The sequence below is a fragment of the Mastigoproctus giganteus genome, chromosome 13, assembly GCF_048544385.1.
Source record: "Mastigoproctus giganteus isolate SK-2022 chromosome 13, ASM4854438v1, whole genome shotgun sequence".
In the NCBI taxonomy this organism is placed as follows: Eukaryota; Metazoa; Arthropoda; class Arachnida; order Uropygi; family Thelyphonidae; genus Mastigoproctus; species Mastigoproctus giganteus.
In genome coordinates this window covers 80,206,430-80,232,080 of record NC_143587.1, presented here as the reverse complement: position 1 = coordinate 80,232,080, position 25,651 = coordinate 80,206,430, and the positions used below count along the sequence as shown (strand labels likewise).

At 39.4% G+C, this 25,651-nt stretch overlaps 1 protein-coding gene across 1 annotated transcript in view; it reads right to left on the bottom strand.

Annotated features, from left to right (window-relative positions):
* The window catches only part of LOC150076212 (prestin-like), a 402,991-nt gene that overhangs the window by 249,302 nt on the left and 128,038 nt on the right, over nt 1-25,651 (bottom strand). Inside the window, exon 6 of the mRNA XM_090387581.1 lies at nt 13,715-13,882. Coding sequence (XP_090243707.1) covers nt 13,715-13,882 — 168 coding nt within the window. The remainder of the gene's footprint in view (nt 1-13,714; nt 13,883-25,651) is intronic.

The following is a 25,651-nucleotide window of genomic DNA, read 5'->3' as shown; positions in this document are numbered from 1 at the left end:
ACAAAACCATGCTGTGTCCAAGCTATAACTGCAGTCTTGACTAGATGATCCTGCAGTGCTTCTTTACCCAGTGCCTCCATTAATTTTCCTGGAACAGAAGTTAAACTCACAGGTCTATAATTACTTGTGTCAGCCTTTGAATTGGAGTCACATTTGCACATATCCAGTCTATGGGTACCTCCCCTGAGTCCAAGGAAGCTCTCATAATTATGGCTAAGGGTTTGCTTAGCCATAGTCATTTCCAGATCCTGCAACAGGATCTGGAAAGGTTGAGCAGATTAGCTGAGAGGTGGCAAATGAAGTTTAACATTGACAAATGTAAAGTACTACACATGGGAAACAGCAACCCCAGAGCAACGTATCAACTCTGTGGTACTACACTGACAGTGGTAGAGAATGAAAGGGACCTGGGGGTGGTTGTGCAGGCAGATATGAAGTTCTCTGAGCAGTGCAGATGGGCTGCAAGAGTAGCTCATGGTGTATTGTCAATGATATATAGGAATTTTTCTAGCAGAGATAAGGAGGTGATTATTCCCTTGTACAAGGCGATCGTCAGGCCACACCTAGAGTACTGTATACAGGTCTGGAGGCCTCATTTCAAGAAGGATGTAGAGATGCTGGAACGAGTACAGAGAAGGGCAACAAGATTAGTGAATGGAACAAAGGGGTGTTCTTACGAAGAAAGGCTTAAGTTTTGCAAATTACAGTGTCTGGAGACTAGGCACCAGCGAGGTGATCTGATAGAGGTGTATAAAGCCTTGAATGGTTTGAGCATGCTCAATGCTGATGGGATTCTCCCTCTTGTTCAGAATAATCACCTGAGAGGGCATAAATTCAAATTGAGGAAAGAGAGATGTAGGATAGACGTGCGGAAATTTGCCTTTAGCCAGCGGGTGGTTGGTTGGTGGAACAGACTTCCACCCCTTGTCGTGGAAGTTGATAGCCTAAATAAGTTTAAGGCTCAGCTGGACAGGTATTTTGAACGAACAGAGGGGTGAAGTAAAAGTGGTTTCTTTTTTTTTTTATTTATTTATTTTATTATTTTTTTTTTTAATTTATTTTTTTTTTTTGGCTGATGCTGCATAAGCTTGCTTTCTTGCATTAAATGCCTCTACTAATGCTAATGCTATTGCTAATGCTTACTTCCATTGCTGCCTCTTTTAATATAACTGGATAGATCCCATCCACGCCAGGTGCCTTTCTTGTGTTTATCTTCAACAATTTCTCCTCCACTTTACTCTCAGTTATTACAAGATTATCTAGCTTACTGATAGAGTTGAATACACCTCTGGCTGAATAACTCCTCATGTGTGAATGTCGATGCAAAATAATTTGTTAGCTACCCGAGCAGGATCATCAACAGTTGCACCATCGATATCACATGGACCAATCTGATTCAGCCCCTTCTTTCTAGAGTTTACATAGGTAAAGAACTCTTTGCTGTTTTTCTTTGCATCCCTTCCAAAGATTTCTCATAATCTGCCTTCGCCTGCCCATCCCTCCTTTGTAACTTGGTTACAGATCAACTTATATATATCATAGGCTTCTGCGTCACGTGTTAATTTATATGTATCCCATGCATTTTTTTTCTCTGCCATACATCTCATTAGTTCATCTGACATCCATTTAAGACTAATCCTTGAACAATATTTCTTTGTTGGTGTGTAAAGCCTAGTAGCTTCCAAGATAAGTTCTTTGAAAGCTTCCCATTTTGAATTTGCTTTTGGTAACATCATCAGTTTGTTCCACTGTATAGAATTTAAATACTATCTCAGACCATCATAGTCGCCTTTACGAAAGCAATAACCCCTCCCTTTACCCCCTGATGGTAGTTACCTCTTTGAGTAAATCCCACTTAAGCACACTGTGATCACTGCCACCTAGTGGTTCCTTTATCTCCAGATTCTTAATGCATGAAGAATCACTAAGATAATCAAATCAAGAGTATTACTCTCTCTAGTTGCCTCCCGAACATGCAGATGTAGAAAACAGTCATCCAATAAATCCACAAAAGCCTTTCTAGTGTGTGAGTGACCAACCCACAAATTCCAGTCAATATCTGGGAAATTAAAATCCCCCATTATAAGACTCTCTCTGATTTACTGGCCCACTATTTCCCTGTACAGTTTCTTATTATACTCATCAGAGTCATTAGGCCTATAACACATTCCTACTCTCAATTTTGATCTCCCAATGCTTATGTCACACCAAACTGACTTGACACTGCACTGTCCAGTGATGTTGACTGGCTTCACTTCCTTGGATTTTATGTGTTTCTTAACTAATAGCATAACCCCTCCTCCCTTCCTGTCCTGTCTATTCTTTCTGTAGATGTTGTACTCCCCAAATGCCAGTTCTGCATTCCTTATATCTGTGTGACACCACGTCTCTTATATCTCAACAATATCAGCCTTTGATGCTTGGAGCAATACCTCAAATTCATTAAATTTATTTACCAAACTCCAGTGTTGGTGTACACTCAAGTATACATGTACCTGTTCCTATTCTTCGCTACCCTAACACAACCCTGTACCGCAATGACTCCCAGCAGTCTCTGAAATATCCTGCATCTTGTTTTCCAGGCTTCTGCTCATTCCAATAGAAGCAGTGCAAGAATCACTTTCGCCTCTGGCAGTGGCTACTGTTAATCTATTAGTCCTTGTATCTCCCCAAGCTAGCAGTTTTCCGACCCACTTAACACTGCCTCAATAGCATCAGCAAATATTCTTGCACCCCTTCTATTTAAGTGTATCCCATCCCTGTAGAAGCAGTCTCTCCTGTTAACATATTATATAAGAGCTATATATACCCTGTACTTTGGTTCAACCCATAGTGTTTGGCAATAAAATTAATAATAAAACATCACAATACAGTACTCTATTATACTATTGTGTACCCTTCCTACACATCTCTGTTTGGCAATGTTAAAATAATGACAAACTGTAAATTTAAAAAGCACAAAAAAAGTTTAGTGGCTATGGCTAAATATAATGTATATCAGATATAAATTGAACATATTTAAATACAGTTCCTTAATTTAATAGTAACAATTTCATAACACACTTCTTTCTTTCCAGGTAATATTTCATTTATTAAAAAGACTTTTCTTTCTCAGACTGGACATTACATTGAAATTGTATGCACTGAGGGCAATTTCTCACTAGCTACTTTCCATAGCAGGGACTCAAAAATCATTTTATATGAACTGCAGCTCTTCAATGTCTTATACTTGTGTGGGAACATGAAGTGCAGAACTTTAATATCTTGTAATGGAGCGGGAATTAGTAATGCAAGTCTTTAAATAACTGTATAGTATTGTGATTAGTGGCAGGATGCCAGGAAAGCTGGCTGGGACCACCTTGTACATTAAATAAATAAATTTTTAAAAAATTAAAAAAAAAAACTTCTTTCTTATAACAGATTATGATTCCAGCTGAAGTAAGCTAACATATATAAGGAGTTTAATTTTCCAAATAAGCTTAATTTCTGCAGTTAAGCCATTGTTATCCACCAACTATCAAAACTGTTATGGACACAAGTTGTTTTTTGTGCCTCTTCTTCAAACTGCTATACAGTACAAAAATTTTCCTCATCTCTTCAGCACTAGAACTGAAACCTCCAATCACAGAATGTTAGATAGGTCTTACTTGGGAAAAAAAAAAAAAAAACACTTTTCCCATGTTTGGTATGCTCTTAAAATGACTTTTAATGAACTGTGAACACATTTTAAACATATTTTTCAAAGGAAAGAAAAAGACTGAATTTTATGTACTACTGTTGTAAGAATGTCTTCATTAGATTGTGCTTTTAAAATTATGTATTAAAAATTATTTATGTTTATTATGCATATAGTTTGCCAATAGAGTGTAAAACATATCCAGTATGTTTGATACAGTACAACAAATATTCTCCAAAGCATGTGCAGTATCGTGTACCTGATACGTGATTGTGTTGCTTAACAGAGAATTTCATGCATGGCTGATAGAGACATAGGGAGACCAAGATATTAATATTAGTAATGACAACCTGATGCAAGGAACTTGATGAAGCTTATACAGCATCAGCAAAAAAAAAAAAAAAAAAAAAAAAACACCTTCATTTTCTCCATTCCTTTCAATAATTTGCCCAAACCATCCTTAATTTATTTATTAAAATTATCCACTTCCACAACATTAGGCAGAAGTTTATTCCAAAAATTGATTACTTTTTTTTTTTGCAAATTTCCAAACATCCATTCTGTAACATTCCTTTTCCAATTTAAATTAATGTCCCCTTTGTTTCATCTCAGAAAAAAAAAAAGAAATGTAATCAGCATTTAATTTATTTAACTCTTTTAATACTTTATAGGTCATCATGCAGATCCTTAGTTTCTAGAAACTGCAATTTACAGAATTCCAGTTTTTCCTGGTAAGAAAATCCTTTCAGGCTTCCAACTAACGTGCTTCTGACATGATATTGCCAAGGGGAATGTCTCTGTGTGTGTATGATTTAAGGAGTGTGGGGAAATCAGGCGAAAATTCAGCATTGTTATGGGCCTATTTGAGAGTTTGAAGGACAGGGTGGATGCCCTCGAAGGACCTAAACTGAGGGGCCCATCAAGCTCTCAGCTGCCCACATCAACGCCAGAGCTTGCACTTGATCATCATGCAACACAGTGGCAATCCCCAAGGCAGAATGCACTCATCGCACAGGAACTAGTAGTTGTCAGAGACTATTGTCAGGGACACAGGGAACATGGTGTGTAAAAAGGATAGATGGGACAGGACCAGGATATGTCTGCCAGAGACCAAGGTTGATGACGTTGTAGAGCAGATATCACCTTTTAAGGGCACAAAAGGTGATATTGTTGTACACGTTGGCACAAATCATATTTAGAGTAGGAGACCGGCGGAATTACTTAACAAGTACAGGTCACTGTTAGAAAAAAGCCAGAAATTAGGGTTGAATTTGAAAGTATCTGCAATTCCGCCCAGACATGATAGGAGGGAGTATATGATGAGAGCCTTGTCAATCAATTTGGCCCTGGAAAGATTGTGCAAGGCTCAAGGGATAGAATTTTTTTTCAGAATGGTCTGTACTTTTTAATAGGATGTTGTTGTTGTTATTTGGTTTTTAGGAGCATTAGCAACTAAGTCCATATTGCTCTGGGGATATGTGGTGGTCATTCCCTGACCTTTCTGCGTCCTCGGTATTTGGTGGTCATGGGCTCTAACCCCGGTCTAATCGAGAAGCGTGTGCTATATGCACTGCTGCTCCTGCCCACCTGGCTACAGAGACACCTTGTTAACAGGAGAGACTGCTTCTACAGGGATGGGATACACTTAAATAGAAAGGGAGCAAGAATATTTGCTGATGCTATCGAGACAGTGTTAGGCGGGTCAGAAAACTGCTAGCTTGTGGGGATGCAAAGACTAATAGATTAACAGTAGCCACTGGCAGAGGTGAAAGTGACTCTTACACTTCTATTGGAATGAGCAGCAGCCTGGAAAACAAGATGCAGGATATTTCAGAGACTGCTGGGAGTCATGGCGGTAAAAGTAAACACATGGGTTGTGTTAGGGTAGCTAAGAATAGGAACAGGTGCATGTATACTTGCGAATACACCAATGCTAGGAGTTTGATAAATTTGATGAATTTCAGGTGTTGGACAAAACATTAAAGGCAGATATTGTTGGGATATCAGGAAGAGAGAAAGGGTTATGCTATTAGTTAAGAAACACATAAAATCCAAGGAAGTGCAGCCAGTCGACATTGCTGGATAGTGCAATGTCGAGTCAATTTGGTGTGACATAAGCACTGGAAGATCAAAATTGAGAGTAAGAGTGAGTTATAGGCCTAATGACTCTGATGAGTATAATAAAAAACTGAACAGGGAAATAGAGTGGGCCAGTAAATCAGAGAGTCTTATAACGGGGAATTTTAATATCCCGGATATTGACTGCAATTTGTGGGTTGGTCCCTCGCACACTAGCAAGGTTTTGTGGATTTATTGGATGATTATTTTCTTCATCAGCATGTTCAGGAGGCAACTAGAGGGAGTAATACTCTTGATCTGATTATCAGTAGGGATTCTTTATGCATTAAGAATCTGCAGATAAAGGAACCACTAAGTGGCAGTGATCACAGCGTGCTTAAGTGGGATTTACTCAAAGAGGTAACTACCATCAGGGGTAAAGGGAAGAGTTTTTGCTTTCGTAAAGGCGACAATGATGGTCTGGGACAGAATTTAAATTCTATATGTTGGGACCAACTGATGATGTTACCAACAGCAGATTCAAAATGGGAGGCATTCAAAGAATCTACTAAGCTTTACATACCAGCTAAGAAATATTGTTCAAGGTTTAGGCCTAAATGGATGTTAGATGAACTAATGAGACATGTAGCAGATAAGAAAAATGCATGTGATACATATAAATTAACATGTGACACAGAAGCCTATGATAGATATAAGCTAGTCTGTAACCAAGTCACAAAGGAGATTAGGCAGGCAAAGGCAGATTATGAGAACTGTTTGGCAAAGGATGCAGAGAAAAACAGCAAAGAGTTTTTTACTTATGTAAACTCTAGAAGGAAAGGAATGAATCAGATTGGTCCACTGGATATTGATGGTTCAACTGTTGATGATCCTGCTCAGGTGGCTACCAAACTAAATGAGTATTTTGCATCTACATTCACACATGAGGAGTTAATCAGGGAGGGGAATGCCAGAGGTGAATTAAACTCTGGCAGTGAGCTAGATGATTTTGTAATAACTATGAGGAAAGTGGATGAGAAATTGTTGAAGATAAACATAAAAAAGGCACTTGAGGTGATTGTAATCTATCCAGTTATATTAAAGGAGGCATCAAAGGAAGTAAGCAAACCCTTAAATCAGATCACCGCACAGGTGCCTAGTCTCCAGCCACAGAAATTTGCAGAACTTAAGCCTCTCTTGGTAAGAGGATCCCTTCATTCCCCTCACAAATCTTGTTGCCTTTCTCTGTACATGCTCAAGCAAATCTACATCCTTCCTAAAATGAGGCCTTCAGACCTGTATGCAGTACTCAAGGTGTGGTCTGACCATTGCCTTATACAGAGGGACAATCACCTCCTTTTCCCTGCTAGCAAAATTCCTATATATCATTGACAAAACCCCATAACCTGCCCTGGCAGCCTGTCTACATTGCTCAGAAAACTTCTTATCTGACCGCACAATTACTCCCAGGTCATTTTCTATCACCTTAAGTGTAGTACCATACAGTTGGTACGTTTCTCTGGGGTTGCTTCTACCCATTTGCAGTACTTTGTATTTGTCAAGGTTAACCTCAGTTGCCACTTCTTAGCCTATCTGCCCAAATTTTCTAGATCCTGTTGCAGTAGCACACTGCCATTACTGTCATTAACAACCCTGCCAACCTTTGTATCATCTGCAAACTCAACACTAAGCCTGATATACCTTCATCAATATTATTGACAAATATACAAAACAACAGTGGACCCAACACCGAACCGTGTGGAACTCCACTAATAACATTAGTCCACGAAGAGCAGCACCCATTGATTACCACCCTCTGTCTTCTTCCACTCAACCATCCTTTTATCCATTGTAGCAACTTACCCTTAATGCCATTCTGCTTTAATTTGTACAATAGTCTTCCATGCGCAATAGTGTCAAAAGCTTTCCTGAAATCCAAATATATGATATCAAAATTATTATATGTGAATGTATCCCCAACTTTTGTTTAAGGGAAAATAATGGAATCATTGATTAAGGAAGTAATGCAGAATCATCTAGACAAGATTGCAATTATAAATCAGACACAGCATGGATTTGTTAAGGGACAATCTTCTGTAACCAATTTGATTAGATACTGCAATGTAGTCACAAAGGAACTGGATGTAAAAATAATTTTTATATCATATACTTGGATTTCAGGAATGCTGTTGATACTGTTAAACATAAAACATAAAAGAATGCTATAGAAATTGCAGCAGTGCAGCCTTAAGGGAAATTTACTGCTGTGGATAAAGGGATGGTTGAGTGGGAGGAGATAGAGTGGTAATGAACAGGCACTACTCTTTGTGAACTAATGTTATTAGTGGAATTCCCTAAGGTTTGGAGTTGGGCCCATTGCTGTTTTCTATATTTATCAATGATACCGATGAAGGTATATCAGGCATAATGTCCAGGTTTACAGATGATACAATGGTTGCTAGGGTGGTTAATGACAGTAAGCTGCAACAGTATCTTGAAAAGAAAAGTCAGGCAGATGGGCTGAGAAATGGCAATTAAAGTTTAACATTGAGAAATGCAAAATATAGCATATGGGTAGCAGTTCAACTGTCGATAATCAGGGGTAGGACTAACCCTAGAGTAATGAACAAACTGTGTAAGTAAATGTCACCTTAACGGTACCACATTCAGGATAGTGGAAAATCAAAAAGACCTGGGGATAATTGTGCAGTCAGATATGATGTCCTCTGGGCAATGCAGACAGGCTACCAAGAGGGCTCATGGGATTTTGTCAATGATATACAAGAATTTCGCTAGCAGGAATAAGGAGGTGATTATTATCCGATTGTATACAGCAATGGTCAGGCCAAATCTTGAGTACTGCATACAAGTCTCTACTTGTTAACAGGAGAGTCTGCTTCTACAGGGATGGGATACACTTAAATAGAAAGAGTGCAAGAATATTTGGTGATGCTATCGAGGCAGAGTTAGATGGGTCGGAAAATTGCTAGCTTGGGGGGATACATAGACTAATAGATTAACAGTAGCCGCTGGCAGAGGTAAAAGTGATTCCTGCACTACTTCTATTGAGGTGCAATTGAGCAGCAGCCTGGAAAGCAAGGCAATGGGAATTTTCAGGATTGCTGGGAGTCATAGTGGAACAAGTAAATACATGGGCTGTGTTAGGGTAACTAAGAGAAGAAACAGGTGCATGTATACTTGCATGTACACCAATGCTAGGAGTATAGTTAATAAATTCGATGAGCTTGAAGTGCTAGTCAAGACATCAAAGGCAGATATTGTTGGGATATCAGAGACATGGTGTCACACAGACATAAGTGGTGCAAAACTGAAATTTGGTGAGTACAATGTGTCAGAAAGGACAGAAAGGGAGGAGAGGATTATGCTGTTAGTTAAGAAACATGAAATGTAAGGAAGTGCATCCAATTGATGTTATTGGACAATGCAATGTTGAGTCTGTTTGGTGTGACATAAGCACTGGGAAAGGAAAATTGAGAGCTGGTGTGTGCTATAGGCCAAATGAATCTGATGAGTATAATGAGCAATTGTGCAGAGAAATAGAGTGGGCCATAAATTAGTGTCTTATAATGGAGGATTTTAATTTCCCAGATATTGACTGGAATTTGTGGGTTGGTCACTCACACACACTAGCAAAGCTTTTGTGGATTTATTGGATGATTGTTTTCTACAGTACCATGTTTGGGAGGCAACTAGAGGGAGTAATATTCTTGATCTGATTATCAGTAGTGAGTCTTCATGCATCAAGATCTGCAGATAAAGGAACAACTAGGTGGCAGTGATCACGGTGTGCTGAAGTGGGGTTTACTCAAAGAGGTAACTACCATCAGGGTAAAGGGAAGGGTTTTTGCTTTCATAAAGGTGACTACGATGATCTGAGACAGTATTTAAATTCTATATGGTGGGACAAACTAATGATGTACCAAACAGCAAATTCAAAATGTGAAGCATTCAAAGAATTAATCTTGGAAGCTACTAGGCTTTTCATACCAACAAAGAAATATTGTTCAAGATTTAGGCCTAAATGGATGTCAGAGGAACTAATTAGACATGTGACAGAGACGAAAAATGCATGGGATACATATAAATTAACATGTGACACAGAAGCCTATGATAGATATAAGCTGGTCTGTAACCAAGTTACACAGGAGGTTAGGCAGGCGAAGGCAGATTACAAGAAATCTTTGGCAAAGGATGCAAAGAAAAACAGCAAAGAGTTCTTTACTTATGTAAACTCTAGAAGGAAGGGGATGAATCAGATTGGTCCACTTGATATCGATGGTTCAACTGTTGATGATCCTGCTCAGGTAGCTAACAAACTAAATGAATATTTTGCATCTACATTCACCCATGAGGAGTTATTCATGGAGAGGAATGCCAGAGGTACATTCAACTCTGGCAGTAAGCTAGATAATCTTGTAATAACTGAGAGTAAAGTGGAGGAGAAATTCTTGAAGATAAACATAAGAAAGGCACCAAGGGTGGATGGAATCTATCCAGTTATATTAAAGGAGGAGGCAAAGGAAGTAAGCAAACCCTTAGCCATAATTCTGAGAAATTCCCTGGACTCAGGGGAGGTACCCATGGACTGGAGATGTGCAAATGTGACCCTAATCCACAAAGGAGGATCAAAGGGTTATTACAGGTAATTACAGACCTGTTAGTTTAATTTCCATTCCAGGGAAATTAATGGAGGCACTGGTTAAAGAAACATTGCAGGATCATCTAGACAAGACTTCAGTTATAGTTCGGACACAGCATGGGTTTTATAAAGGGAAAGTTTTGCTTGACCAATTTGATTGGATACTACGATGTTGTCACAAAAGAACTGGATGCAAAGAATAACTTTGATATCATATATTTGGATCTTAGAAAGGCTTTTAATGCTGTTGCACATGGAAGACTGCTGCACAAATTGGAGCAGTGTGGCATTGGAGGCAAATTGCTGCAATGGATAAAGGGATTTACTCAAAGATAAAAGGATTAAAAAAATGGTTGAGTGGGAGAAGACAGAGAGTGGTAATCAATGGACACTGCTCTTTGTGGACTAAATGTTATTAGTGGAGTCCCTCAGGGTTCAGTGTTAGGTGCACTGTTGTTTTCTGTATTTATAAATGATATTTATGATGGCATATATTAGGTTTAATGTCCAAGTTTGCAGATGATACAAAGGTTGGCAGGGTTGTTAATGATACTAATGACAGTCCGCTTCTGAAACAGGATCTAGAAAAGTTGAGCAGATGTGATGAGAGGTGGCAAATGAAGTTTAACATTGACAAATGTAAAGTACTACATATGTGAAGCAGTAACCCCAGAGAAACGTATCAACTCTGTGGTACTACACTGATAGTGGTAGGGAATGAAAAGGACCTAGGTATAATTGTGCAGGCAGATATGAAGTTTTCTAAGCAGTGAAGACGGTCTGCAAGAGTTGTTGTTATTTGGTTTTTAGGAGCATTAGCAACTAAGGCCATATTGTTCTGAGGATATGCAGGGGTCATTCCCTGACCTTTCCGCATCCTCCGTATTTGGTGGTCACGGGCTCGAACCCCGGCATGTGCTACGTACTGGCGCTCCTGTCCGCCTAGCTACGGAGGCGCTGGGTCTGCAAGAGTAGCTCATAGTGTCTTGTCAATGATATACAGGAATTTTTCTAGCAGGGATAAGGCGGTGATTATCCCCTTGTATAAGCCAATGGTCAGGCCACATCTTGAGTACTGTATACAGGTCTGGAGGCTTCATTTTAAGATGGATGTAGAGCTGTTAGAACGAGTACAGAGAAGGGCAACAAGATTTGTGAACAGAACAAAGGGTTGCTCTTATGAAAAAAGGCTTAAGTTTTGCAAATTACAGTGTCTGGAAACTAGGCACCTGCGAGGTGATCTGATTGATGTGTATAAAGCCTTGAATGGTTTGAGCATGCTCAATGCTGATGGGATTCTTCCTCTTGCTCAGAATAATCACCTAAGAGGACATAAATTCAAATTGAGGAAAGACGGTTGTAGGATAGATGTGCAGAAGTTTGCCTGTAGCCAGCGGGTAGTTGATTGCTGGAACAAGGTTCCATCTGACGTTGTAAAAGTTGACAGCTTAAATAGATTCAAGGCAGAACTTGACAAACATTTGGAGCGAGGGGATGGGTGAAATGAGGAGTTTTTTTTTTTTTTTTTTTTGGCTGATGCTATATAAGCTTGCTTTCTCGCATCATGTGTCCTTGCTAATGCTAATGGAATAAATTAAACATTGTCATTATCATGACAATAGAAAAAAAATAAAAATTTAAAGACTTTTTCTTCCTGTTTGCATTTTTCCTATAAAGCACTTGATTATCGTTACCAAGTCTGGAGACCTCATTTTATGAAGGATGAAGAGTTGCTGGAATGAGTATAGAGAAAGACAATGAGATTGGCAAGTGGAACGAAGTGGTGCTCTAACGATGAAAGGCTTCAGTTCTGTAAACTGTGGCATCTGTAAACTAGGCACCTGCAAGGTGATCTGATTCAGATGTTTTAATGCGTTGAATGGATCGAGCAAGCTCAATGCTGATGTGATTTTTTTCTCTTGTCCACTATTCACACACACACACACACACACACACACACACACACACACACACACACACACACACACACACATGGGGGGGAGCATAAATTCAAATTGAAAAGGAATGGTTGCAGAATAGTTGTGCAGAAGTTTGCCTTTAGCTAGTGGGTGGTTGATTGCTGGAACAAACTTTCATTTGTTGTGGTTGTTGTTGTTGTGGGTGTTGATAGCTTAAATAAATTCAAGGAAGAACTAGACAAACTATTGGAGATTATGGATAGATGAAATGGGAAGTGTTGGTTTGTATTTTTATTTATTTTTTTGATGCTGTATAAGCTTGCTTTCTTGCATGATGTGCTAAAACAGAAGGAATCACACACTGAATAATTAGGGCAATGAGATGATTTAGTCAAGGAAACTTGATAGTCATTTGAGATTCTGTCAAAAAAAAGTAAGCAGGGGTTTAGCAGATTACAAGTGGAAACAGATATTAATCATCATTAATGAAAAATTCTTTAAAAAAAGATATACGATTAAATCATATATCTTTTAAAAAAAATCTTTGAATTTCAGATAATTTAATGTTACAAGTTTAATTCAATGCTAGGAAACTCAGATCCTATTACTCAGTCAATCTGCTTATACATAATTGTTGTCTGACTCCGTTGGAAAATTGCTTTTAAAATGAATTTGGCAAATTTCCATAACTAAAAAAAAAAAAATGACGAAACAAATATTTGAATAGATTCAAAAAATATAATAAAAATAAAAACCATCTGTTTCACTAACAAATAAAATGCAGTGGCCTTCCATCTTACATTTAGTGCCTGTGCACGCGACACACACACAATTTTGTGCAACTTCTGTAAGTTGTGTAAGCTGCTAAAGAACATCTAGGAAAATAACATTGCATGTATAGATGCCTTTAGCTAGTGGGTTTAATGTAACATTTTAATTTTCAAATCCTAAATTAAAAGTGTGTTAGTTTGTTTGTTATTTGGTTTTTAGGAGCATTAGCAACTAAGGCAATATTGCTCCAGGATATGCAGTGATCATTCCCTGACCTTTCCGCATCCTCCGTATTTGGTGGTGACAGGCTCGAACCCCGGTCTAATCAAGAAGCGTGAAAAGTATGTTAGTATATGGAGTCTCTCTCTCTTTCTCAGAATTAAACTTGTAGGCTAAGATTTGAACAAATATTAAAGAGAAAAATATAACCTCAAAGATTTGTATGTAATGAAAATAACATGAAAAATTTTATGTCTGCCCAAAATATATAGAGAATCATACGAGGTGTGTGTGTTATTTTAATACATCATGGTGCACAATTGGATGATTAAGTAATTAATCATCTGCAGAATTAAATTAAGTTAATATAAAATTGATTATGATTATGCCTCACTATAAAATTATACTTGCCAGAATAATATTGAATGGTCCTGAGTATTTTTTCAGATTCTGTACTCCTGTAAGTGATTTAAGTTGACTGGTAAACACAGACACTGCTGTTCCTGTGATAAAAGCACTAACCATTTCATCTGACATAAAAGCCGTCAATGATCCCATTCTCAATAATCCCATTGATGCCTGCAAACAAACAAAGATATATTAAAATAAATACAAAATAAAAAACTGCAAAACCTCTTCCCAAGTATAGTATAGTACCTGGTATCATAGTATAGGATTGCAGAAGTATATTTTAATGCAGTAGCTGAAATCAAATAAAATTCATATGCTTTACTATATTCAGTTTTGATCATGAAGACTTTTCTGATCCCACTGAAGACTGGACTGAGGAATGAGTATTTAATCTTAAAGCTTGGTCTTATGTTCAGCATAGAACAACTCAGTAGCGTAGCTACCCTTTTTTGGGCCTGGAGGCAAAGAACATGTTCGGGCCCCTACTTAATTAATGAAAATTGCAAAAACAGGAGACAGCCAAAGACGCCGGGCCCCTAAAGGTCCCAGGCCCAGAGGCAATTGCCTTGCCTGCCTACATGGTAGCTACGCCACAGGAACATCTACATAATCCATCAATTTGTCTAAGTTTAATATCTTTATATCTTTTTGAATTGTGTGTTAAAAGGGAATTTACTAGACATTTAAAAATGTGAGACATTACAGCATTATGGCACCTCATGGTGGGCAGTCTTTATCTCTATTAGTGAACATACATAGAACTGTGAATAATATACTCTCCTCTACAAAAGGGGATGGGATGGAGGAATAAAAGCAGAGAAAAGGAATTGAGGAAAGAATAGGAGCTGGCAATGCAAAAAGTTTAAGGAGCTCTCCTCTTTTGTGGCATCTTAGCATCTTTTGTGGCAAGTAGCTGGTAAATGGAATAAGTATTTTGCACCTACATTCACACATTAGGAGTTATTCAAGAAGGGGAATGGCAGAAGTTTCACTCTAAATGGGAGCTAAGTGATTTTTTAATAACTGAGAGCAAAGTGGAGGAGAAATCGAAGTTAAACATAAAAAAGGCACCTGGGGGTGGAAGGAATCTATCAAGTTATATTGAAGGAAGTAGTGAGGGAAGTTAGCAAACCGTTAGCCATAATCATGACAGCATCCTTAGATGATAGACTGGAGATGTGCAAATGTATCCCCAATTCACAAAGGGGGTTCAAAGGGTGACACAAACAAATAATTACAGACTTGTTACGGGGAAAATAATGGAGTCACTGGATAAAGAAGTGATACAGGATCACCAAGATAATAGTGCAGTAATAGTTCAGACACAGAACGAGTTTGTTAAGGGGAAGTCTTGTCTGACCAATTTGATTGGTCAGACAAGACTATGATGTAGTCACAAAGGAAATGGATGCAAAAAATAATTTTGATATCATATACTTGGATTTCAGGAAAGCTTTTGATACTGTTGCACATGGAAGGCTGCTGTAGAAATTGGAGTGGTATGGCATTAGGGGAAAGTTACTGCATTGGATGGTTGAGTGGGAGACGGCAGAGAGTGGTAATAAATGGACACTGCTCTATGTGGACTAACTTTATTAGTGGAGTCCCCCACTAATCGGTGCTCGGCCCATTGTTCTTTTGTGAATTTATCAATGATATTGATGAAGGTATATCAGACTTAATGTCCAAGTTTGCAGATGATACAAAGGTTGGCAGGGTTGTTAATGACACTAAAGACAGTATGCTACTGCAACAGGATCTAGAAAAGTTAGGCAGATGGACTGAGAAGTGGCAACTGAAGTTTAACAGTGACAAATGCAAAATACTGCATATGGGTAGCAGAAACATACCAACTGTGTGGTAGTACACTCAGGGAGTGGAGAATGAAAAAGATTGTGCAGTCAGATATGAAGTTCTCTGAGCAGTGCAGACCATGGAGTTTTGCCAATGATATATAGGAATTTTGCTAGCAGAGACAAGGAGGTGATTATCCCTTTGTATAAGGCAATAGTCAGGCCACACCTTGAGTACTGCATACAGGTCTGGAGGCCTAATTTTTTTAAGAAGGATGTAGAGTTGCTAGAAGGAGTATAGAGAAGGGTAACAAGATTGGTGAGAGGAACAAAGGGGTGCACTTACGAAGAAAGACTTAAGTTCTACAGGTTGCAGCATCTGGAGACTAGGCACCTGTGGAGTAATCTAATTGAGGTGTATAAGGCATTGAATGGTTTGAACAGGCTTGATGCTGATGGATACTTCCACTTGCTCAGACTACAAACCTGAGGGGGCAGAGATTTAATTTGAAAAAAGACAGTTGTAGAATAGATGTTCACTTTAAAAAAAAAAAAACTTTTTTTTTTTTTTAAGTTTGCTTTCTTGCATCATATGCCAACTAATGCTAATCTTACTATTGGTAAGATCATTTAAGTGTTGCAGGGCAAAAGCAATATATATTGGTACACTGTCACTTGATTGATTCTTTTCCTTTTTACCAAGTCTGGTATTACTGAATTACTCCTAGACTTCTGTTTCTGGTATGGCTTGCTGCTAGTGCATATTTTGTTACATTGTAAATGTAACAAAATATGCTACAGATTGACACTTTATTTTTTTGTTTGCCATGTATGTTATTCTAGTTTTGTAATTTTGTTCTCAGGTAAATGTGTTTGTCATCATTTTTTTGTAGAAATGCCTTAAATAGCTGTCTGTTAATCAGCACAATCTATTCCAGTTGTCAAGTTCAGGCTCCTTACTGTCTATCCTTTTAATCATAGTGAGTGATTAGAATGGAAATTAAGGACATTCCCTATGTCTATGTAAATAGACATACAATGGGTTCATTTTTTCCCTTCAAATTCCATAGAGAGAGAGAGATCACAAAAGTTAGAAATTCATCATAAGTGTCTTTGCTGTGGTTTAAGATGATTAGAATGTCAATCATATTTCATATTATAGGATTAATTTTATTTCCAAAAAAAAAAAAAGTGGGTTCTGCATAAAAAACATCCTGCCACCCATTCTCATGTAATAGTATGAGCTAATCCTGAATTAGCAAATCTCTCCACTGTGCTGTACATACCCAAGTTGGTTGGGCTATGTGGGGGACATTCTAGTCAGAAACTAATAATCATGGATTAGATCCCTACCCTGGGATCTAATGCATCATTATTCAGTGAATTATTTTAATATTTACCAATTATATGCAAGAATATTTGCTGATGCTATGGAAGCAGTGTTAGGTGGGTTGGAAAACTGTTAGCTTGGGGGGGGGATACACAGACTAAAAGGTTAACAGTGGCCACAGGCAGAGGCAAAAGGCTCCTCCATAATCAGGTGGGAAGGAGCAGCAGTGCGTAGCACACGCTTCTTGATTGGACCGGGGTTCGAGTCCGTCACCACCAAATAAGGAGAATGCATAAAGGTCAGCAAATGACCACCACATATCCCTGGAGCAATATGGCCTTAGTTGCTAATGCTCCTAAAAACCAAATAACAAACAAACAAACAAACAGAGGCAAAAGTGATTCTTGCACTGCTTCTATTAGAATGAGCAGCAGCCTGGAAAGTAAGGTAATGGAGATTTCCAGGACTGCTGGGAGTCATAGTGTAACAAGTAAATACATGGGCTGTGTTAGGGTAACTAAAAGTAGGAAAAGATGCATGTATACTTGCATGTACACCGATTTAACCCTTGTGGCTCACATCTGGTAAGTATGGGCTTGGTACACCCAGGGTCCCGAGCTGGACATCATCATTCTTCTCTTTCTTGGCGATTCCCTTCTACTTTTGACACTCTCTCTCTCTCAGGGTAACTTGGGAACATTTTTTTTTTCCTGGTGCAGCATAAGACTCAGGCTTCCTTGCACCATATACCTAATAATAATAATAATAATTCCTCGACAAACAGTAACACCAGACATTATAACCACACTGTGTACTTGGTAGCAGTATCCGTCATGGAGTGGAATCCCCCAATCAAGGAGAAATAATATAAGAGCAACAACAATAATAATAATAAAGGTGTGTGATGGCCCAGTGGTTAAGACACTGGACTACCAGCCTGATGGACCAGGGTTTGAATCCTGCCTTAGTAGAAGTGAACACGGCTCTATTACACTGGAAGACCGATATAATAATAAACATTAAATGGTGGTAAAAAAAAAATCGCAAAAGTCACCCCATTGGATTTACCTTCCCCAAGGTCGGAGTGATGGCTGAGGCAGATAGTGGTGCCTTCTGGTGTCACTTGTGAGAACTAAAACGAAGTCTGGAGGTTCGTGACAGCCAAATCCTCTGCTTGCACCTTCTCGATGGTGAGACTGTTAGCAATCTTGGTTATAACCTCCATGCACAAGCACACGGTGGGTGACCACCAATGTGTGAATCAACGTAAGCAGGGATGGAGGTGTGGCGCCCACACCACATGGAGGAATGTCACCCCTCTGTGCTACCAGGCAGTACTAGGTGGTAGATTACTCTCATCAACTGGTGATGAGAGTACTCTACCATCACTTTGCTTATTGGAGGTGGAACCCATTGGAGTGGTGGAACCCATGTTTAGTTGCCAGAGCAACTTCTGGTCAACCCTTCCCCATCTCTTCCATCATGCAGCATGATTGATGACTTTTGAGGTTATGATGAACATCATGGTGAGATCCAATCTTCCTTACATTTCAAGGGTACAGCACTAAAATGGTGTTTGCAGGCTGGCCGCTAGTTAGTACACGGGACCAAACCTATTAGTAACTCTCTAGGAGACTTCCGGATCAGCTTGTGTATAACCTTGCTACCTCTACTCTGCCAGAAAGTGACTGGAAGGTCCAAGTAGTGTGTATGTGGGGGGCATTGGTGAGACCACGTTATGTGAAGGATCTGGGTATATTCTTACCATGTGTACACAATATCCAAAAATTTCATACAGCATGTCCCACCCACTTTCTCTTACTATTGAATACACCATGAATTGTAAAACTAATAGAGTAAGTTTATCTGTGAAAAGATCTAAACCTAACAAATCCTTTCTAATACATTTCAGAAATATACGTGGTCTCAATTCTAATCTCAACGATGTCCATTTCCACTTGCAGTCTGCCAAATCCCATGTACTTTTTCTGACAGAATCTCAGTTATTGGTCGATTCAACTACTGCTCATCTCAGATGCTCAAATTATTCGCTGTATGATTCCTTTTACGTCAAAGGTAAAAGGTGCATATGTCCGTTCCGATATTCCCTGTTAGAGACTTGGTAATTTGGAATCTCCTGTTTTTGATCTTCTCTGGCTTAAAATCTCTCTACCTCATTGTGTCAAATTCATCTGTTGTCTCTGTTGTTCTCCCAACTCCACTAATCACTTGGAGCTCTTTGACTTCCTCTCTTTGCAACTTGACTTTCTCCAGTCCAACTTTTCTAACAGTGAGATGATTTTCCTTGGTGATTTTAATGTTCATAACTCCAGCTGGCTTCCGTTTTCTAGTCACAAAAACCTAGCTGCTTGAGATGCTGAGGCTTTTGCAATTACTAATGACCATGCACAGATTGTTCATTTACCTACAAGAATGCCGGACAATCCTAACCAAAAAGCCAACATACTTGATCTTTTTCTCACAAACAACTCTCATGGCTATTTACAACCTTGTATTGTTTAGCATTACAAGAATGCATAATAGGATGACCTGTGAGATTTCTTTTCTTCTTTTATTTGGTTGGATTACTGTTTCAAAATTTCTGATGTCACTGTTTGCTCAGATCGTGTCAGTGAAATTATTCTTGCAGGAATGGAATCCTTTATCCCAAACTGCACTTTAAAATCTCGTCCTATATCTAATCCTTGGTTTTCCAATAAATGTGCCAAGGCTGTTCAAGAGTAGAATGTTGCATATCATAATTGGCTTGTTTCTAATTCTTCAGTTTCATTTTCTACCTACACCAAAGCTTGCAACAATTGTAAACAGTTATTAATCAGTCCAAACTAGAGTTTTAACTACCAAAGAGTAGAAAATTTTCTTTTTGCGCTAATGGTAGCCGAGCATTCTGGTCACTTGCCAAAGCTATTGGCCGCAGCTTTTTCCCATCTCTGTCCAAACCAGATGGTTCTGTTGTCACTTCAGCCAAGGATAAAGCTGACCTGCTAGCATCCCACTTTTCTTCCAACTCATGTATTAATGATCTTGGTAAAACACCTCCCACTATTCCCAACACGCTCCATTCAATGCCTCCTGTGGTCTTCCATCAAAAGGATGTCAGAAGGATTTTGACGAATCTTGAAGCTAAGAAAGCTCTAGTTCTCGATGGTATTTCTCCACTTGTTCTCGAAACCTGTGCCCCTGAACTTACTCCTGTTCTTTGCCACCTTTTTTCACTTTCTTATTCCAAAGGTATTTTTCCTTCTGACTGGAAATTTGATCATATCCAGCCTGTTCCTAAAAAGGGTGACACATCCCTCCCATCCAATTATCATTCCATTGCAATTACTTCTACTATTTCTAAAGTAATGGAGAAATCAATTAACCGCCAACTCTTAAACTACCTAGAAAACTTCCGTTTGATTAATGATCGCCAGTATGGATTCCGTCTGATCAATGATCGCCAGTATGGATTCCGTCAGTGTCAATCCACTGGTGATATTCTGGCTTATGTTATCCATTTATGTTCTAATTCAATGGAAAAGTTTGGTGAAACCCAAGCAGTTGCTCTTGACATCTCAAAGGCTTTCGATCGTGTTTGGCATAAAGGTCTTCTAAACAAGAATCCATCTTATGGTTTGCCAAATGTTTTTTTGTAATTAGTTATCCAGTTTTCTCTCTGATTGCTCACTGAGGGTGATGGTAGATGGCTCTCTGTCTTCTAACTTCTCCACTAATGTTGGTGTCTCCCAAGGTTCGGTTCTTTCCCCCACTCTTTTCCTCTTGTATATTAACGACCTTCTTCCATTGACTGCAAATCCTATCCATAGTTTTGCCGATGATAGCATTTTGCATTCCACTTTCCATTTTGAGAAACCTTGTCCTGCTCAATCAGCTTCAACTTCTTGAAAACCTGCTACCAATTCCTTAAATGCCGATCTCCAGGTAATTCTCCAGTGTGGCAAAGACAACTTAGTTGATTTCAATCCTTCTAAAACTCAGTCTTGTCTTATATCTCACAAAAAGGATTCTTCTGCTCCTATGCTTATCTTTGGTGGCACTTCAATTTCTAGGCAAAATTATATATCTCTTTTGGGGATTACCCTGACATCTAATCTCTCTTGGCACAAGCACATTACAAATATTGCTTCCTCTGCATCTAAAAAACTTGGTTTTCTCTTTCGCTTTCGGTGTTACTTTTCTTCCAAACACCTGTTTTCACTGTTTACAAATCGCAAATCCGCCCTACCATGGAATATTGTTCCCACATCTGAGGTGGTGCCCCTAAAACCTCTCTCAGGCTTCTTGATTCCGTTCAGAAGAGAGCAGTTAGGTTAATTAATGATTCATCTCTAACAGAGTTTCTCCACTCGCTATCTCATATACGTACTGTTTCTGCTGCATGCCTCTTCTACAGATATTTTCATATTCACTGTTCTTCTGAATTGGCTTCTATAATTCCCGCTCTCTCTTTCAAAACAGTCCTAACACGTGCCACCACCAGCCAACATCCATTTACTGTTCAACTTCAAACTCACAGAACCAACTTTTCATCTTCCTCATTTATTCATTCAACTGCCGTTTCCTGGGACAACCCTCCTTCATGCGTATTTCCTGAAAATTAGAGTCTACAGAAGTTAAAGTCCAATGTCAACAAATATCGTCTTTCATCTTCTCAACCTCCAACCCAAGCACCGTACTAAGTACTATAGGTTCTAATACCTCTCATGTTTGGGGTTTACATAAAAAAAAAAAATAAAAAAGAGGACATCCAGCCCTCCAACTGGAAGAGTTTCCTGCACAACTGCATTAGTGACCGCTCAGGAAGGAAGAAAACACCAACGCATGAAGTGGAGCATTGAAATGAATACATACATCATGCGAGAACACTATGAAATAACCAGGCTGGAGACCGATATGACAATGTACAGGTCATGACTACATACCAAGTGTTGGAACAATACCCAGATATTGAGGTCACTGAACAGCGATTAAGAGACCAAAGAATGACCATCGTCACAAAGAACCTAATAGCTCCTGCTATCTTGGAAAAAATCAAGCAGGATGTCAGCGATCAACTACAAAGCACTAAGAATATGGTCAATATGGAACTAGAGTTGGAACATCATACCATGGAACAAGAGGAGGAACAGCAAGAAGAAATACAACCCAAAGTAGCTGAAGTGGAAAGAGACAAAGTCATGATATCCAGAATAGAAGACGAGTGGAAGAAGGCCCTAACAGAATTCAAAGGAATGGACCCCACAAGAACCCACGTGATACCTAAGCAGAGGCCAAATAAAATCCTGGAGAGAGAGTAACAGACCACCTCAATCAGCAAATAATGCCACATTACCTTGACAACAATGGTGCAACGCTGGATGCTATCCACACAGCCACATACTGTGCTGCCATAGCAGCTACTAGGATTAATGGAAAATAAACGAGAGACCAGCAGCAGAAGAACCAAAAACAGAAGGAACCGCCAGCTTGGGAAAGAAGACTTTAGCAGAAGATAGAAGAATTAAGAGTCAAGATAGGTCAGTTGACTCAGTACCAACAGGGTAATAGAAGTAAGAAATTGATTGGAAAGATGAAGAGCATCCTCAAGAGAAACAGTGTCAACAGCAAACATTAGACCAGAAAGAGAATAGGAGAATACTTGGACACATTGAAGCAGAACCTCCTCGCATTCAGCAAGAGACTACGCAGATACAAAGAGAGCTCCCAGAGCTCTCTTTGTATCTGCGTAGACAAAGAGTTCTGGGGAAATATCTGGAGCAGTGAATAAACAACCAAATCTTCGATGAGGACCAAAGAGCCTTCTACAGGAACCTGGGTGAAGATGAGAAAGCAGGAAACAGACCACCCGAGAAGAAGACGATCGAAGAGTTCTGGGGAAATATCTGGAGCAGTGAAGTAAGACATAACAAGAGCACCCTGTATAGAAGTAGAATAGAAGAAAACCATGGACATACAAGATGCGAATCTCCCATTCTCACATACAACATGTGAGAATGGGAGATTCGAGAAGAAGTAAAACAGTCGATCAGGTACACCCACAACTGGCGAACCCCAGGATTTGATAACATCCAGAACTACTGGTACAAGAAGCTCACCTGCACACACAAGCACCTAGCAGAGCAGTTCACTCGAATGATAAGGCTCCTCGAGACAATTCCGAAGTTTCTCACCGAAGGAGTCACATATATGAAGCCTAAAGATGAAGATAGAAGAAACCCAGTAAAATACAGGCCAATCACCTGCCTTCCAATGATGTACAAGATCCTGACCAGCTGCATAACCAAGAAGATATCAGACCACTTAGAGAGACAGAACATAATGGCTGAAGAGCAGAAAGGATGCAAGTGGAGGAGCAAAGGATACAAGGAGCAATTAACCATAGATGCCGCAGTTATAAAGCAAGCCTACAAGAAGCACGGCAACCTATAGATGGCCTACATCGTTTACCACAAGGCCTTCAACACCGTACCTCATAGCTGGCTAATAGAGACCCTGAAGATCTACAAGGTCAATCCGATAGTGACAAACTTCCTAGGAGCAACAATGGCGAAATGTAGTACCACCATTAAGGTAGAGAACATCACAACCAGGCCAATCCCCCATTAGAAGAAGAATCTTTCAGGGAGATGCCCTGAGCCCACTGTGGTTCTGTCTAGCACTCAACCCACTATCCACCATGCTTAATGGCAGCAAATATGGATATAATCTCAAAGAAGGAAGAAAGAACCTGTACAGCCTCACCCACCTAATGTACATGGATGACAACATCAAGCGCTATGCGGCAACCAAGAAGCAACTCCAGCAACTACTCCGGATCACCAAAGAATTCATCGAGGACATCAGGATGGAATTTGGTCTAGACAAATGCAAGACCCACACACTGCACCAGGGAAAATTAGTTGGCCGAAACTACCAGCTGCTGACTGGTAAAGAGATCAAAGCTATGACAGAAGGAGAGACCTACAAATACCTAGGGATGATGCAGGCTCAGCAGTTAGAGCACAAGGAAATCAAGACGTGCCTGGCTCACAAGTGGGACGCTCTTCCCCCAAGACTGAAGGTTTCATGCTGGCCATCCAAGACCAGATAATCAACACCAGAAACTACAGAAAATACATTGCAAAGGAGCCTGGAATGTCAGATAACACATGTCGATGATGTCACCTGGCCTCAGAAACGATCCAACACATCACTACGGGTTGCAAGGTGATCACCTAGACTGAGAACACTCATAGACATCACCAGGTAGCCAGGATAATACATCAGAAGCTAGCGAGAAAATACCAGTTGACCAAAGAAAGTGAACCATACTACAAGTACGAACCCCAGGCAGTACTAGAGACCTGAACCCACAAGCTGCATGCTATAATAACGGATAAGACCATCCCGCACAACAAACCGGACATAACCCTTGTGGACAAGATGGAAAAGGCTACCAACCTGATTGACATAGCAGTGCAAAAAACATAAGCAATGTCCAGAAAACCCATGAGGAAAAAATTAGGAAGTACACGAACCTGAGACATGAAGTCAAGGAGGTGGCATATGCAAGAAGTATCGATCATCATGTCAACCACCGGTATGGTACCAAAGACTCTACATAGCAGCCTAGCAGCAATAGGTCTCCCAGAGAACACCTACAAGGAACTCCAGAAAGTCACAATCTTGAACACCTGTAGAATAGTCAGAAATTTCCTCGACCAATAGTAACACCAGACATTACAACCACCCTGTGTACTTGGTAGCAGTACCTGCCATGAAGTGGAATCCCCCAATCAGGGAGAAATAATATAAGAGCAACAATAATATTAATTCTAGGAGTACAATTAATAAATTTCATGAGCTGGAAGTGCTTGTCAAGACATCAAAGGCAGATATTCTTGGGATATCAGAGACGTGGTGTCACAAAGATATAAGAAGTGCAGAAATGGAATTTGGGGAATACAATGTCTACAGAAAGGATAGACAGGACAGGAAGGGAGGAGGGGTTATGCTATTAGATAGGAAACACATAAAATCTAAGGAAGTGCATCCAATTGATGTTGGTGAACAATGCAGTCTTGAGTCTGTTTGGTGTGAAATAAGAACTGGGAAAGGAAAAATGAGAGTAGGCATGTGTTATAGGCCCAATGAATCTGATGAGTATAATGAGCAGTTGTGCAGAGAAATAGAGTGGGCTGGTAAATTAGAATGTCTTATAATGGGGGAATTTTATTTTTCAAGATATTGAGTGGAACTTGTGGGTTGGTCATTTGCACACTAGCAAGACTGTTGTGGATTTATTGGATGACTGTTTTCTACAGCAACATGCTCGACAAGCAACCAGAGGGAGTAACACTCTTAATCTGATTATCAGCGGTGATTATTCATGCATTAAGAATTTGCAGATAAGGGAACCACTGGGTGACAGTGATCACAATGTACTGATGTGCGAATTACTTAAAGATGTAACTACCATCAAGGCTAAAGGGAAGGGCTTTTGCTTTCGTAAAGGTGACTACAGAGGTCTCAGACAGTTTTTAAATTCTGTACAGTGTGATCAACTGATGATGTTACCAACATTGAATTCTAAATGGGAAACCTTCAGGGACTTAACTTTGGAGCCTACTAGGCTTTTCATTCCAACTGAGAAATACTGTTCAAGGTTTAGGTCTAAATGGATGTCAGATGAATTAATGAGGCTCATGGCAGAGAAAAAAAATATATGGGATGCATTTAAAGTATCAAGTGACACAGAAGCCTATGGCAGGTATAAATTAATCGGGAATCAAGTCACAAAGGAGGTTAGGC